The sequence below is a fragment of the Thalassophryne amazonica genome, chromosome 15 (assembly GCF_902500255.1).
Source record: "Thalassophryne amazonica chromosome 15, fThaAma1.1, whole genome shotgun sequence".
In the NCBI taxonomy this organism is placed as follows: domain Eukaryota; kingdom Metazoa; phylum Chordata; class Actinopteri; order Batrachoidiformes; family Batrachoididae; genus Thalassophryne; species Thalassophryne amazonica.
Window position 1 is genome coordinate 1,982,803 of NC_047117.1, and position 16,852 is coordinate 1,999,654.

At 44.9% G+C, this 16,852-nt stretch overlaps 1 protein-coding gene across 3 annotated transcripts in view; it reads left to right on the plus strand.

The window, feature by feature from the left end:
- The first annotated feature begins 1,722 nt into the window (after positions 1-1,722).
- tpcn3 (two pore segment channel 3) overlaps positions 1,723-16,852 on the plus strand; it is a 49,328-nt gene continuing 34,198 nt past the window's right edge. For all 3 annotated transcript variants that reach the window (XM_034189266.1, XM_034189268.1, XM_034189267.1), the window contains exons 1-9: positions 1,723-2,123; positions 2,850-2,932; positions 4,605-4,719; positions 6,281-6,409; positions 7,895-8,011; positions 8,277-8,395; positions 8,922-9,023; positions 9,284-9,410; positions 9,689-9,896. In XM_034189266.1, the coding sequence (XP_034045157.1) occupies positions 2,043-2,123; positions 2,850-2,932; positions 4,605-4,719; positions 6,281-6,409; positions 7,895-8,011; positions 8,277-8,395; positions 8,922-9,023; positions 9,284-9,410; positions 9,689-9,896 (1,081 nt within the window). In that variant the 5' untranslated portion in view covers positions 1,723-2,042. The remainder of the gene's footprint in view (positions 2,124-2,849; positions 2,933-4,604; positions 4,720-6,280; positions 6,410-7,894; positions 8,012-8,276; positions 8,396-8,921; positions 9,024-9,283; positions 9,411-9,688; positions 9,897-16,852) is intronic.

A 16,852-nucleotide genomic window follows, 5' to 3' on the forward strand; every position in this document is an offset into this window, starting at 1 on the left:
GGACCGGGATTTGAGTAACCTGGATACAGTAATGTCTTTTGAAAATCTGAGGTCAAAGTTCAGTCTCGTTTCTTCAGATATCTTCAGTTTCAGTTTAGAAGCATTGTTAAAGAAAAACAAAATGTACTCATTGGCCACTTTAGACATCATATTTTTTATTAAAGCTTTTCCCAAAAGAAAATAAATAATAAAAATCAGAACAAACAAAACTCAGTGTACCACGAGCAGCAACGTATACTGTTGCATCACCAGAACATCAAAGTCAAGCTAATTTTCAAAGTTGAGGTGAGTGGTCCACTGTGGGCAGGTCAGCATGATCACCAGGCCACTTTATTAGGTCCACCTTGTTTGTACTGGGTTGGTCCCCATTTTGCCTTCAGAATGGCCTTAATTCTTGGTGGCATAGATTCAACATGTTGTGGGACACACTCCTCAGAGATGTTGGCCCATGTTGACATGATGTCATCAGGGTTAGGGTTAGCTGTTTGTGTTAGCAAACAACTAAACAGGTGTACCTAATAAAGTGGCCGGTGAGCGTCGCCCCATTAGCAAAGGCCTGCGCTTGGCGTGCGAAGAACTGATGACAAAGGAGATGATGACATGAGTTTCCTGTCTGTGTCTTAGTTTACTGCCGAGAAACTATTTTGTGTTCTGTGGGTTCTGGCTGCTTGATTCTGCTCTCTTTCTCTGAGGTGACATCGTCGGTGAGCAGCCGGGTATCGAACCCTGTTTGAGGATGCAGCCGATCCTGGAAAGCAGCTCCACTGAAGACGTTTGATTCGCCTCCATGTGAACGTTCTCCCACTCCTCCCTCGCCGACTGTCACGACAATGGTTTTTGTTAGTGTTAGTTTGGTTGAAGCAGTGGGTCGCCCCCCTGCGTCTGGTCTGCTTGAGGTTTCTTCCTCCCTCCTGATTGCTGTTGCCTATGTGCTGCTCCGTTTGACTTTACCATTTTACCATAAAATACTTTTTGGACACAAAGTCGGCTGCAAAAAAATAAAATGTTAGTGATTGTAATGAAATTCACCAAAACCCGGCACGCTGAGAATTTTCTGTCCATCACTGAAGATCTGGTTTGAAACTTTGCTGGTTTTTGGACTCATCCAACTACTACAACTAATCTGGTTCCCAAGAATCCCACATGGTGCCCATTAGGGTCTGTGGCAACAAAACCCATATCCTGAAAGAAACTGCCAGCCAGGTCTTATGTAGGCGTGTCCTTCACCTGACCAGGTGTTGAGTGGGCGTGTCCTTCACTTGACCAGGTGTTGAGTGGGCGTGTCTTTCACCTGACCAGGCGTTGAATGGGCGTGCCCTTCGCCTTAAACTAAGTTGAGACTTTTCATGAAAGATCACAGATTTTCACGTGCTCCCAGTGGGGAAGGGGGCGTGGCCAACAGCAGATCCTTTCCATTTAAAGCAACAGGCACACAAACCTTAAAAACATACAAAAAATCATAATCTCATTGCAAACTTTTTTTTAGCTACAATTTTTTTAATCACCATAAAAATGTAAGCATGAGACTATTAAGTTACTGAAGAAAACATTACAACAGAGCACCTAAAAAGGGGGGCGTGGTTATATCACCCTGTTAGTCTGAAATATGACTTTTTGAAATGAGTAACGTAAATAAAAACACCTGCAGTCAGGAAACATTAAAGTAAAATCAAATATATATTGTGGATTAGTGGTCAATGTAATAAGACGTGCGCCACTTCAAACCGCTCCCAGCAGACACGCCCCTGCTTTACCACGTCACCGTCACACACGTTTCCCACGGTCCGTGAAGGCCACACGGCGCCGCCGCTGCTGTCGGCTCGAATCCGGATCAGACTCCTGATGGAGCGGAAAGCGGATCGTCAGCGCAAATGAGGGTCACGTGTTGAAATCAGTCTGGACGGGTTTCTTCAGATCACATAAGAAACCGGATCCTCCGAACCGTTTCGGAACAGTTCGGTGACTTTTTTCCGTCTCTGGGAAAAAGTTCTGGGTAAAGTTTTTTTGTTGTTTTTTGGACTCTTGTTTTGCTGTTTCAGAGCATGTCTGAGGCGGAGAAACCCCCAAAAGGTCCGGACGGTTCGGGAGGTCCAAACCCGGAGAACCGAAGCAGAAGCAAAGAGGTGAAAACCCCCCCCAAAAAAACAAAAAAACTTTTGTTTGACACCTGGTCTGGTTCCGTTTGGACCGAGATTTTGTTTGACAGGACTCTGGTTCCGTTTGGATCGGGTTTCCATTGATGCCCTGTCCTGCTTCCTTGCGTCCTTGTTTCCTTTCCTTGATCTCAATATTTGCTAAAGTTTAATTTCAGTGGATTATAAAGTTCTTAAGTGCGCATGTGCGAGGCTGATAGGCCCCGCCCCCAATGCCCTCATCAAAGCTTAAACATAAATCAATAAAAATGATCTTTTTTATGGTCTGAACTTAACAACATATTTTCAAACTCAAATTACCCACAATCAGAGGTGACACGAAGTCATGAATCTGCAAGCCTCAAGTCAGTTTGCAAGCTGGTGGTCATTATGACTTGGGACTTGACTTGGGACTTGCTGAATCATGACACGATAGTGAATTCGTCCCACCTCTGCCCACAGTGCACCACAGCTTGGCTGCTGTGCGGCTCAGTGGTGTCAAAGTGTTTTTGGGCCGGTGGAGGTCTGGAGGTTCAGCTCCCTGATCAGACTGGGAAACTCACCAAGGTGCCCTTGAGCAAGGGCCTTAATTCCCCAGGTGGACCCTGTGCAAGTGAGCGGGTTTGGACCTCCTGACCTCGTGTGTTCTGCACAGAGTCCACCTGGGGACTGAGCCAGGAGTCTTTGGATCATCGATGCTGCTTTGATGTGTTTCAGGATTTGGAACTGGCTGCCGTCTTCGTGTCGGACGCTCAGTACAACAGGAACGTCTACTTTGACACGACACCACAGGCTGTCAGGTTAGACCCGTGATGTCATCAAACACCTGTGGAATGTTGTTGTGATGCTTTATCTGACTGTTAAAAAAAGGAAAAAACAAAAAAGAATCTGCACGGCCTGAGCTGGATTCAGTGGTCCACACGAACCTTCTGACTCTTCCACAGTCCTCTCAAGAGCCTCCAGGTAACTTTCACGACCTCCATAGTCTCTTCAGGAGTCGTGGGTGGACACGTCACATTGCATAGAACGCCACTCAGGCAAAGACCGTCCCGGAGTCTGGGTTCCAGGAGACTGATGAGGGTCTCGCATGGAGAACATTGACGTAGAGGTCAGAGCAAAGAGATCTGAGTAAGGAGATATGAAATCAGAAAGGTCTGAACATCAGGTTCAGGCCTTCAGTGGGGACGATTGACAGGTGCCACATATAACAATAGATCAGATATTTAAAGAAATTTAAGTTCTTAAAAAAACACATTTTGGAAACTGCATCATCCACAGAAACTCATCTGAGTCATTTTTGTTCACTTGAAATCTTCTTGTCACATTCTGCTGATTAGCTTTTAACACACTTCAGCTTTTCCAGCTTTTCTCTGAGTATTTTTACATATTCAGGGCCCCGTGGCTATTTATTTCTTTTTATGTACTCGGGGCCCCGTGGGTATTTTTACATACTCAGGTCCCTGGGACTGTTTTCACATACTCTGGGCCCGTGTGTTTTTTTTTGTTTTTTTTCTTTTTACATACTCGGGTCCCTGGGACTGTTTTCACATACTCTGGGCCCGTGTGTTTTTTTTTTTTTTTTTCTTTTTACATACTCAGGTCCCTGGGACTGTTTTCACGTACTCTGGGCCCGTGTGTTTTTTTTTTTTTTTTTTCTTTTTATGTACTCGGGGCCCCGTGGGTATTTTTACATACTCAGGTCCCTGGGACTGTTTTCACATACTCTGGGCCCGTGTGTTTTTTTTTTTTTTTTTTTCTTTTTATGTACTCGGGGCCCCGTGGGTATTTTTACATACTCGGGTCCCTGGGACTGTTTTCACATACTCTGGGCCCGTGTGTTTTTTTTTTTTTTTTTTTCTTTTTACATACTCGGGTCCCTGGGACTGTTTTCACATACTCTGGGCCCGTGTGTTTTTTTTTTTTTTTTTTTCTTTTTACATACTCGGGTCCCTGGGACTGTTTTCACATACTCTGGGCCCGTGTGTTTTTTTTTTTTGTTTTGTTTTTTTTTATGTACTCGGGGCCCCGTGAGGATTTTTTTGAAAACAGTTAAATGAAGGATTGAGCAGAAGAAGGAATTCAAAGAAGCCCTAAACCAGATGCAGAGATGTTGTCAGATGTGATCAGGAGAAAAGGCCAGAGGACCATATTCATCCTGAAGGAGATGTTCAGGACTGTGGAGACCTCTGAAGGAGCAGAGTGACCTCACATCCAGAGAAAATCTGGGAAAGGGTTGTGGAGAGGAGACTGACTAGAGGTTGACTCGCAGGCAGTGAAGGGAGAAAACGCATAACTAAGAAAGTCCAGGACAGCAGTTTGAAGGGGTTTGAAGGTGTTGCTGAAGAGAGATGAGGAGGAGACAGATGGGTGAAGGAAGCCTGGTAGGAGAAGCAGGTTCAGGAACTTGGCACATGAAGGTTTGTTGTTGTTGGGATGCTGTGGACACTAAATGGCGCTCATGTGTCTCTCCAGACTCTACCTGCTCTATAACCACTGGGCTCCTCGGGTCCTCCTCTATGTCTTCATCCTGGTCGATCTCTCGCTGGCTGTCTTTGAGGAGCCCGCGCTCGTTCCGCTGCCAATGTGGGTGAGTTGCACCTCTGTTTCCAGCTGCACTTTATGATGTCATAAAATCAATTAATCAAGGAGCTCTGTTTGGCTAACAATGCTAACAGATTTAGCTTCAGCATTAACCGTTTTCACGGCTGAGCATGCTAACAGTATTGACACAGTCATTAATAATGCTTTGTGAAGTTTCATGTTAAGTTTCAAATCATTTTAAAGAACGCCTGTGATTATTAGCAGCAAAACATTTTCTCGCATAATTTACTAAGATGTTTGATGCTTCAAACTTCAGCCAACTTTAGGCTGCTAACATAATGCTAAAGTATCTCCTGACATGACGATGCTAACTTTTACTTGTATTTATATATTCCTGCTTGACTAGAGTATAGTGATTAAAAAATAAATTATAGTTTTCAGTAAGTAGTAGCATAAAACTGAACAGCAGCTAACGCTAATATCCACGTAGCAACTGAAATAACTTGAAAGGTCATTTGTTAAACTAATTTGTGGATGAATGTTGTTTTCTGCAAATACGTTCTGAATCAGGTAGCGTCACGCGGCTGCTTAACGTCACCTAACACTTGTGAGTTTTGATATTTTCGTATGGTGATGAGTTAGTTTACTGAGCTAGCATGTTGACAGCCTGAAGAAATGTATAGAGGAATTTTTTTATTAAGCTCTGTTATTCTGAAAATGAATTATAATTTCATACTAAGCGTGAGACACAGCTACATAGTCCTGAGGAACAACAGGACACCATGTGACCTCTGTGCTGTTTGTTTGTGAACAAAAATTAGATAAAAATTCACCAAGTTGATCAGATTCCTACAAATGAAACATTGTACTTCCTGAGGACCCGTGCCTGTTTTGGGTCCCCGGGGACGCTGTCTCGGTGACCCGGTGCCTGTTTTGGGTCCCCGGGGACACTGTTTCGGTGACCCGGTGCTGTTTCGGGTCCTCGGGGACGCTGTCTCAGTGACCCGGTGCCTGTTTCGGGTCCCCGGGGACGCTGTCTCGGTGACCCGGTGCCTGTTTCGGGTCCTCGGGGACACTGTCTCGGTGACCCGGTGCCTGTTTTGGGTCCCCGGGGACACTGTCCCGCCGTCTCGGTGATCCGGTGTCTATTTCGGGGACACTGTCCCGCTGTCTTGGTGACCCGGTGCCTGTTTCGGGTCCTCGGGGACACTGTGTCGGTGACCCGGTGCCTGTTTCGGGTCCTCGGGGACACTGTCTCGGTGACCCGGTGCCTGTTTTGGGTCCCCGGGGACACTGTCCCGCCGTCTCGGTGATCCGGTGTCTATTTCGGGGACACTGTCCCGCTGTCTTGGTGACCCGGTGCCTGTTTCGGGTCCTCGGGGACACTGTGTCGGTGACCCGGTGCCTGTTTCGGGTCCTCGGGGACACTGTCTCGGTGACCCGGTGCCTGTTTTGGGTCCCCGGGGACACTGTCCCGCCGTCTCGGTGATCCGGTGTCTATTTCGGGGACACTGTCCCGCTGTCTTGGTGACCCGGTGCCTGTTTCGGGTCCCCGGGGAAACTGTCCCGCCGTCTCGGTGACCTGATGTTTGATTTCTGCTCTTCAGGTCACCATGCTGATGGAGCTGCTGTGTCTGCTGGTCTTCACTTTGCGGCTGCTTCACTTTGCCAAAGTGATTCCTCGAGATAAGTTCTGGAAAGACCCGAAGAACATCTGCATTATCGTCATTGTGGCGGTAAGAGAGGCCGTTACATCTACATCTAGGCTTTTATGACATCACAACAAGGACATTTGCTACATCATCAGTCCAATGGGCGGAGCTTATTACCAGTATAAAGAGTCTGACCAACTTTGTTTAGATTGATGCTCATTTTGGTTTAATTCTGGGGCAGCATGGCGGCATAAATGCATTTATATCCCGCTTTTCCATCTGCATCAGACGCTCAAAGTGCTTTACAATGATGCCTCACATTCACCCATTTGCACAGACACACTCACACACCGATGTCAGGCTGCTGCCGCGATGGGGGTGGGCGACAGTTCCTATGGCGCCGTTGGTTCCTGTGGGGGGCGATGGCGGTGGTTCCTGTGTTGTGCTGAGGCGACTCTCTGCCTGTTGTTGGGAAATGACCTTTAGCCGGCAGTTTTGCCTCGTCAGCGGTTTTGCCTCGCGGCTTCCTGGTGACTCAGTAACAAACGTCTGGTTCCGGTCCCTGTGAGGAGACGTTGTTGACTGACAGGATCTGGTCCTGAGTTCTACACTGAGGCGGCACTCAAGACTCAAAAACATTTTTAGCTCTTTATCTTAAAAATGATAGCAGCACAGTTTGAGCTCTGTCTCCATGGTGACAGATTGCTGGTGATCTAATCTATACTGATTATTGATCAGATTATTTAGTTAAAAAAAACTAGTCATAGGTCTTTTTTAATTGAATTTTATTTTTTTGTTTCTTTTGTCGTTCTTCTTCAGTGTTGTTTGATGCCGTTTTTTAAATTTTCCCTTCATGATTATTAAACTATTGTCTGTATTTAAAAGTTCACAGAATCCTTTGCAAAATAGAAACAAACACTTCAAGTGACTCATTGTCTGATTTTGAGTAAATTAATGTTGTTTATAATTTCATATTCAAATTTAGAGGGACATCATCAGGCCAGCTGTCAATCAAATCATGTCCAAACGAGACGTTTTCAGGACCCATAATTCCTTGCACACGTGACATCATCCTGCTGTCACTCTGCTGCGTGCACGAAGACGAGTTCAAAGGACTTGCCTAACAGTTGTTTTTTTGTTTTTTTTTAGTTGCCATGGTGACAGGTTCTGCAGGTCTTTGAGTGTCTCGTAAAATCCAAACACAAAATGGTTCTGATGAAATGTTTTCTTTTCAATATAACTTATTTAGATGTTTGGAGTCTTTTCTTTGTCTTTTGTCACCTCGACTTTTAAATTTTCCATTAAAACGGAGTCGATGTCGGCACAGCCGCTTCTGCCAAACGCACGCCGCTCGCTTGGACTCCGAAAGACAAACTCTGATGCAAAGTGAAGCTTTTTATTCGTAGAAGTCGTTTACGTCTCCTGCATGTAAAGTCATAAATATATTAAACACTGTGAAACAAAGTGACATCATAAAGAGGAAATAAAAACATAATCATACTGTAAATGAAGGAGGTAAACCACAGACATAAACATGACTATGACATCATCGGTCTGTTTGTTGTCCAGCTGACTCTGGTGGACATGGTCATTTACGGCACGCTGAAGGCTACAGACCGCTACGCCGTCCGCTGGTCCAGAGTGCTCCGCCCACTGCTGCTGGTCAACATCACAGAGGGCCGGCAGGTAACCGCCCACCTGTCTCACCCGTCTCACCTGCTCGTAAAGGTGCAAAGGTTTGACTAGACGGCAGCTGAACTCCTGAAAGTACGGTGGCCTCTTGGTGCAAAGTTCAACCCAACTGAAAATACAGCTCACAAAAAAGATTTGGATCAACAATGCGGAAAAACACGTCTGTCTGTGAAACCACAACATTCATGCTTTTGGATTTTCTTTCTGAAATCTTTTGATTGTTGATGTTTTAAATTTACTTGTTTTTCTTTGTGTCCAGCTTCGCAGAGCGTTCCGAAGCATCAGGAACGCTCTGCCTCAGATCTTCTATGTCTTCCTGCTTTTCATGTTCAGCGTCCTGATCTTCTCGCTCATGGCGCTCAAACTCATAGGGAAGCGGTAAGTCTTCCTGAAACACCATCAAACTTTGGGACAGGATCAGTTTTATCATGATGCCTGAGAAATCTGACACTTTGACCTTTGACATCATGATATGTCCACGTGTTTGGGGGTTTAAATGAGTCTTCACACAGTCAGGGGACGCCGTGTGGGGACGCCGTGTGTGGACGCCGTGTGTGGACGTGCATGAAAGGAACTAGTTCAAGGGAGATAATTGGACTTTTAGCCTATTTCTCTATTAAACACACAGAAGGTGATCAGTTTACTGCCTCTGATGTAGAATACACCCGCCAGAGACTGGCGTTCTGTCCAGGGTGAACCCTGCCCGCCTCACACCCTACGACTGCTGGGATAGGCTCCCCCCCCCCCCCCCCCCCCAATGACCCTTAACTGAAGATGAGTGAGTGAATGAGGTATAGAAAATGGATAGAAGGATGTTTTCCACTGCAGCTTCTTTCTCTGAATACATGTTGTTTGTTTTCTGCAGCAGCTTGTTTGCGTGTGTTGATTTGTTTGTTTTCTGCAGTGGTCTGCAGACCATCGAGGGCACGCCGTACTTCACCAGCTACCTGGACATCGTCTTTGACCTCTACGTGCTTGTCACCACCGCCAACAGCCCCGACGTCATGTAAGACTTTAGAAAAAAAATATTTTCCTGCCATGAAAACATGCTGCGGGTCCAGAACCTTGAACAGGAACCGATCACTGACTCGCAGTAAAACCAGGAACCGTCTCAGGAAACATCTTCAGCGCACAGTGAGAGAAAGACACTTCGTCCTTCTCAAAGAAGAAGGAAATGACTTTGTGGGATTTCATCTCTCTCTGATTCCTCTTTCCTTGCAGTCGTGTTTACACATTGTGTTTTTTTTCTCTCTCTCTCTTCAACAGGATGCCGGCGTATAATTTCAGCTCCTTCTTCGCCATCTTCTTCATCCTCTACATCCTCATCAACACCTACATCTTCATGTCTGTCTTCTTGGCCGTTGTCTACAACAACTACAAGAAATATCTGAAGGTACCGAGTCGCTAACTGCTTAGAATGCTAATGTTCCGCGAAGAAGGCAGAGTTACTCAGACAACTTTTTATGAAAGCTACATGCTAACCCGCTGGTTAACCAGCGTGCCATTTGATTGATGTTAGACCAGCTAATTGCTAGCTAACGTGAATGTTTTTGCACTGTTTTGTCTGAGAACTTGCTGTGAGGTATCAGTTTTAAACTCATTTCTCATTTAAACTCATGATGTCATCAGACTGTTGTTCATCGAACATGTTGATTTTCACGTGATAAACAGCAGGAGGTACGGCAGCTCGTCAGGGCCAAACGCCACAAGATGGCGCGAGCGTTTGCTGTGCTGCAGGAGCACAGAGTAGAGGGGGCAGAGCCAGTGGTGACACAGCCCTGCTGGAACCAGCTGATCCGATTGGTGCAGCCGGACATCAGTAACGCCCACCGAGAGCTGCTGTGGAGCGTCGCCGACGACAAGAACCAGGGATGGATCGGTAAATCGCCTTTTGATTTAATACAGGAGGAGGAGCCTCATTTGTATCATTTAGAAGGATGATAGTTGTTTTATTTAAACTTAAAGTACATATTTATATGTTCACACTGCATTTTTATTTTCTGAAAAGAAGTCAGAAGAGCTCGTAGTGTTTTCATCCACGATAAAACACTGAAGATAAAATGGAGTCAACATGCTAACCTTATTTTTTCCACGTTGCCTCCTTCGGTCAAGTTGACCAGAAAATAACAAAGATCAGTGATGCTGCTGCTGGAGCATCGTCTGCCGTGGCTGCCGAGTCCTGTACCGGAAAGGCATTGTCTGCCACACAGGACACACTGAGAAGTGTTTGTGGCGGTTGTGCCCTCTTGCTGGGCTACAGTGCATTCAGAGCGCATGTGGCGTTTTTCAGCAGCGAGCTCGTGCTGTTTAGCCTCAAAGGCCATGATGCATTCGTGCATGGTGGCTCTCCATTTGGCCTGATTGTCAGCCAGAAGTCACTGTCAATCTTCATACATGCGAGGTCTCTTTTGACCACGTCTTTGAAGCGCAGATGGAAGCGGCTGATTGAGCGCTAGTCCTGAGGGAGCTCCGCATACAGGACGTCTTTCACGATGCAACTGACACCCATTCCACCAATGCGGCCTAGCCAACGCAGTCTGTGCTGTCGCAGGTACGAGTACATGCTAGGGAGACCAGCACGAGATACTACATCAGCATCTGTGACCTGATCACGCAAGGTGATACTCAGAATCTCGCGGAGGCTTCTCAGTTTTTTATTTCAATTTATTTTCATTTATATAGCACCAAATCACAACAGAGTTGCCTCAAGGTGCTTCACACAAGTAAGGTCTAACCTTATTAACCCCCAGAGCAGCAGTGGTAAGGAAAAACTCCCTCTGAGGAAGAAACCTCAAGCAGACCAGACTTGAAGGGATGACCCTGCTTGGCCCAGAGTGTCCAGAGTTTCTCAGGTGGAATACGTCGAGCTTTCTTCTCTTCTTCTCCCATACAGGAGAGCTCTGGTCACACAGGCATTCGGCACGGAAGCCTCATTGTGATTCAGGATACACACGCTCCGCCAGCATCTGCAGCCTCTGGTGATGACGTTTCCAACAATGCTCAGGAGAGACATACCTCGGTAATTTTTGCAGTCCCTCCTGTCTCCTTTGTTCTTATACAGTGTAATGATGTTGGCGTGTCTCATATCCTGGGGCACATATGATGGTCATATGGTGCAGTGGGGCAGCAAGTGTCAAAAGACAGTGCTTGAGCAGATCAGGGGGAATGCCATTGTTTCCTAGGGCTTTGCCTTGCTTCAGTTGTTTGATGGCATGTTTCAGCTTGTCCATGGTTGGTTCATTATCAAGATTGTCCAATGGAGGAAGGCTTACAGTGGCATCTGAAGGTGTTGAGAATAGTGCTGCACCCATCTCTCCATTTGCTCAGCCGTGTCTGTAAGGAGAGTGCCAGATGTGGCTTTGATAGGATCGGTCTTGCTTGATGTAGGTCCTGGTACCTTCTTTATGCCTTCATACGTGCCACGAAACGTTCCCAGTGTCTGCAGCTTGCTGGATGCTGCTGCTTAGCTCGACCCAGTACTCATTAGTGCAGAGTCTAGCTGTCCCCTGTGCCAGGCTTCTAGCCATGCGCAAGGCAAGAAGGTTATTCCTGACGGGTAACTGCTTTTACCGAATCAAGGTAGATCATGTTGCCTCTATGATGGGAATCACCTGTGTGGTCTTTGCCTCAAGCCAGTCAGGAGACTTCCTGTTGTGCTTTCCGAAGGTGTGCGCAGCAACATGGTGAATGCTGTCCCTCAGGGTGTCCCATGCTCCTGTAGCAGAGGCTGAGGTAGCAGGTGCTTTGTACACCTTCTGGAAAGTTTCTGAGAACATTGGCTGGAGCTCTGATTGGGCCTTCAGGCAGATGTGCTTTTCCTGTTGATTTGGTGCTATAAAACTCCTTTGGCTGAAGCTTCAGCCTACAACACTTCAATAAGTGATCTGTGTCACAACTGGCGCTGTGGTGAGCACGTGTTGATGCCGCCAGCCCTGCCCACACAGGAACCACCGCCACCCGCACACTGTGTTGATGACCAATTCTTAGAGTGGGGATGTCTCCAAGGGCAGCGGGGCGGCACGGTGGTTTAGTGGTTAGCACTGGTGCCTCGCAGCAAGAAGGTCGTGGGATCGATTCCCAGCCTTTGTGTAGAGTTGGCATGTTCTCCACATGTCTGTGTGGGTTTCCTCCCACAATCAAAAACATGCTTATGTAGGGTTTGCCTCTGAGCAAGGCAGCATCTCTACATCTGTAGTTGGTCCCCGGGTGCCGGACTGTGGCTGCACACTGCCCCTAGTGGTTGGATTGTGCCTAACTGTAATTAGGATGGTTAAATGCAGAGGACAAGAGGACATGTTTCATTGTATGTAAAAGTTTGGGCCCCCCTGATGATTTCCATGATTTTCCATATAAATCATTGGTTGTCTGGATCAGAAATTTCAGTTAAACATATCATATAGCAGACAAACACAGTGACATTTGGGAAGTGAAATTAAGTTTCTAGTATTTGATCATGAGTGTGGATGAGATGAGTTCGTGTCAGTTTCTGTCAGTGTGCATAATGTCTGGAGTTGCCTTGACAACATCAGACTGTCAGGGAGGGCAGAAGATAATAGGGCAGCTGAATGGTTCACCAAGGCTGTCGAAATTCTTCTGGCAGCGGGGTGTCTTGCCCTTCAGAGGCTAATAAGCCTGCCATATTTAGAGGTGAGCAGAGAAAACACATTTAAATCAAATCAATTTTATTTATATAGCGCCAAATCACAACAAACAATTGCCCCAAGGCGCTTTATATTGTAAGGCAAGGCCATACAATAATTACAGAAAAACCCCAACGGTCAAAACGACCCCCTGTGAGCAAGCACTTGGCTACAGTGGGAAGGAAAAACTCCCTTTTAACAGGAAGAAACCTCCAGCAGAACCAGGCTCAGGGAGGGGCAGTCTTCTGCTGGGACTGGTTGGGGCTGAGGGAGAGAACCAGGAAAAAGACATGCTGTGGAGGGGAGCAGAGATCAATCACTAATGATTAAATGCAGAGTGGTGCATACAGAGCAAAAAGAGAAAGAAACAGTGCATCATGGGAACCCCCCAGCAGTCTACGTCTATAGCAGCATAACTAAGGGATGGTTCAGGGTCACCTGATCCAGCCCTAACTATAAGCTTTAGCAAAAAGGAAAGTTTTAAGCCTAATCTTAAAAGTAGAGAGGGTGTCTGTCTCCCTGATCTGAATTGGGAGCTGGTTCCACAGGAGAGGAGCCTGAAAGCTGAAGGCTCTGCCTCCCATTCTACTCTTACAAACCCTAGGAACTACAAGTAAGCCTGCAGTCTGAGAGCGAAGCGCTCTATTGGGGTGATATGGTACTATGAGGTCCCTAAGATAAGATGGGACCTGACTATTCAAAACCTTATAAGTAAGAAGAAGAATTTTAAATTCTATTCTAGAAATAACAGGAAGCCAATGAAGAGAGGCCAATATGGGTGAGATATGCTCTCTCCTTCTAGTCCCCGTCAGTACTCTAGCTGCAGCATTTTGAATTAACTGAAGGCTTTTCAGGGAACTTTTAGGACAACCTGATAATAATGAATTACAATAGTCCAGCCTAGAGGAAATAAATGCATGAATTAGTTTTTCAGCATCACTCTGAGACAAGACCTTTCTAATTTTAGAGATATTGCGCAAATGCAAAAAAGCAGTCCTACATATTTGTTTAATATGTGCATTGAATGACATATCCTGATCAAAAATGACTCCAAGATTTCTCACAGTATTACTAGAGGTCAGGGTAATGCCATCCAGAGTAAGGATCTGGTTAGACACCATGTTTCTAAGATTTGTGGGGCCAAGTACAATAACTTCAGTTTTATCTGAGTTTAAAAGCAGGAAATTAGAGGTCATCCATGTCTTTATGTCTGTAAGACAATCCTGCAGTTTAGCTAATTGGTGTGTGTCCTCTGGCTTCATGGATAGATAAAGCTGGGTATCGTCTGCGTAACAATGAAAATTTAAGCAATGCTGTCTAATAATACTGCCTAAGGGAAGCATGTATAAAGTGAATAAAATTGGTCCTAGCACAGAACCTTGTGGAACTCCATAATTAACCTTAGTCTGTGAAGAAGATTCCCCATTTACATGAACAAATTGTAATCTATTAGATAAATATGATTCAAACCACCGCAGCGCAGTGCCTTTAATACCTATGGCATGCTCTAATCTCTGTAATAAAATTTTATGGTCAACAGTATCAAAAGCAGCACTGAGGTCTAACAGAACAAGCACAGAGATGAGTCCACTGTCTGAGGCCATAAGAAGATCATTTGTAACCTTCACTAATGCTGTTTCTGTACTATGATGAATTCTAAAACCTGACTGAAACTCTTCAAATAGACCATTCCTCTGCAGATGATCAGTTAGCTGTTTGACAACTACCCTTTCAAGAATTTTTGAGAGAAAAGGAAGGTTGGAGATTGGCCTATAATTAGCTAAGATAGCTGGGTCAAGTGATGGCTTTTTAAGTAATGGTTTAATTACTGCCACTTTAAAAGCCTGTGGTACATAGCCAACTAACAAAGATAGATTGATCATATTTAAGATCGAAGCATTAAATAATGGTAGGGATTCCTTGAGCAGCCTGGTAGGAATGGGGTCTAATAGACATGTTGATAGTTTGGAGGAAGTAACTAATGAAAATAACTCAGACAGAACAATCGGGGAGAAAGAGTCTAACCAAATACCGGCATCACTGAAAGCAGCCAAAGAGAACGATATGTCTTTGGGATGGTTATGAGTAATTTTTTCTCTAATAGTTAAAATTTTATTAGCAAAGAAAGTCATGAAGTCATTACTAGTTAAAGTTAAAGGAATACTCGGCTCAATAGAGCTCTGACTCTTTGTCAGCCTGGCCACAGTGCTGACAAGAAACCTGGGGTTGTTCTTATTTTCTTCAATTAGTGATGAGTAGTAAGATGTCCTAGCTTTACGGAGGGCATTTACAGCTCCTCTGACCACCAAGTCCTATTTCTGAGTATTCCCTGGTTGCCAACATCTTCCTTTGCAAGGCGTACATTTGCTCTGAGATGTTATCCAACTTGCGTCTGAGTTCAAGGGTTAACGCAGTCTGAGAATGTATCACCTCAACTCATTAATCATGACGGAGAAGTGAGGGGTTCTACAACCCCTGGCAAAAATTATGGAATCACCGGCCTCGGAGGATGTTCATTCAGTTGTTTAATTTTGTAGAAAAAAAGCAGATCACAGACATGACACAAAACTAAAGTCATTTCAAATGGCAACTTTCTGGCTTTAAGAAACACTATAAGAAATCAAGAAAAAAAAATTGTGGCAGTCAGTAACAGTTACTTTTTTAGACCAAGCAGAGGGAAAAAAATATGGACTCAGTCAATTCTGAGGAAAAAATGATGGAATCATGAAAAACAAAAGAACGCTCCAACACATCACTAGTATTTTGTTGCACCACCTCTGGCTTTTCTAACAGCTTGCAGTCTCTGAGGCATGGACTTAATGAGTGACAAACAGTACTCTTCATCAATCTGGCTCCAACTTTCTCTGATTGCTGTTGCCAGATCAGCTTTGCAGGTTGGAGCCTTGTCATGGACCATTTTCTTCAACTTCTACCAAAGATTTTCAATTGGATTAAGATCCGGACTATTTGCAGGCCATGACATTGACCCTATGTGTCTTTTTGCAAGGAATGTTTTCACAGTTTTTGCTCTATGGCAAGATGCATTATCATCTTGAAAAATGATTTCATCATCCCCAAACATCCTTTCAATTATGGGATAAGAAAAGTGTCCAAAATATCAACGTAAACTTGTGCATTTATTGATGATGTAATGACAGCCATCTCCCCAGTGCCTTTACCTGACATGCAGCCCCATATCATCAATGACTGTGGAAATTTACATGTTCTCTTCAGGCAGTCATCTTTATAAATCTCATTGGAACGGCACCAAGCAAAAGTTCCATCATCATCACCTTGCCCAATGCAGATTCGAGATTCATCACTGAATATGACTTTCATCCAGTCATCCACAGTCCACGATTGCTTTTCCTTAGCCCATTGTAACCTTGTTTTTTTCTGTTTAGGTGTTAATGATGGCTTTCGTTTAGCTTTTCTGTATGTAAATCCAATTTCCTTAGGCGGTTTCTTACAGTTCGGTCACAGACGTTGACTCCAGTTTCCTCCCATTCGTTCCTCATTTGTTTTGTTGTGCATTTTCGATTTTTGAGACATATTGACATATTGGCGCTTTGATGTCTTCCTTGGTCTACCAGTATGTTTGCCTTTAACAACCTTCCCATGTTGTTTGTATTTGGTCCAGAGTTTAGACACAGCTGACTGTGAACAACCAACATCTTTGCAACATTGCGTGATGATTTACCCTCTTTTAAGAGTTTGATAATCCTCTCCTTTGTTTCAGTTGACATCTCTCGTGTTGGAGCCATGATTCATGTCAGTCCACTTGGTGCAACAGCTCTCCAAGATGTGATCACTCCTTTTTAGATGCAGACTAACGAGCAGATCTGATTTGATGCAGGTGTTAGTTTTGGGGATGAAAATTTACAGGGTGATTCCATAATTTTTTCCTCAGAATTGAGTGAGTCCATATAGAAAAAGCTGGACTCATTTCTGACATGGTTTTTATTTTTGTTTGCTGCACTGAGGACATACACAGTCGACCGAGCCAGTTGAACACGCGGGGGACAGGAAAACGATGATTTGATTGAGCTAACTGACGCTGCTTGTAACATACACAAAATCCACTCCGCTGTAAGCCGTCTGGATGCATGAAGACCTGTTCAGATGAAATGCTGATCTGATTTTTGGCTGGACTGAGGAACTACAGTCTTTTTTTTTTATTTTTTATGGAAGTCTG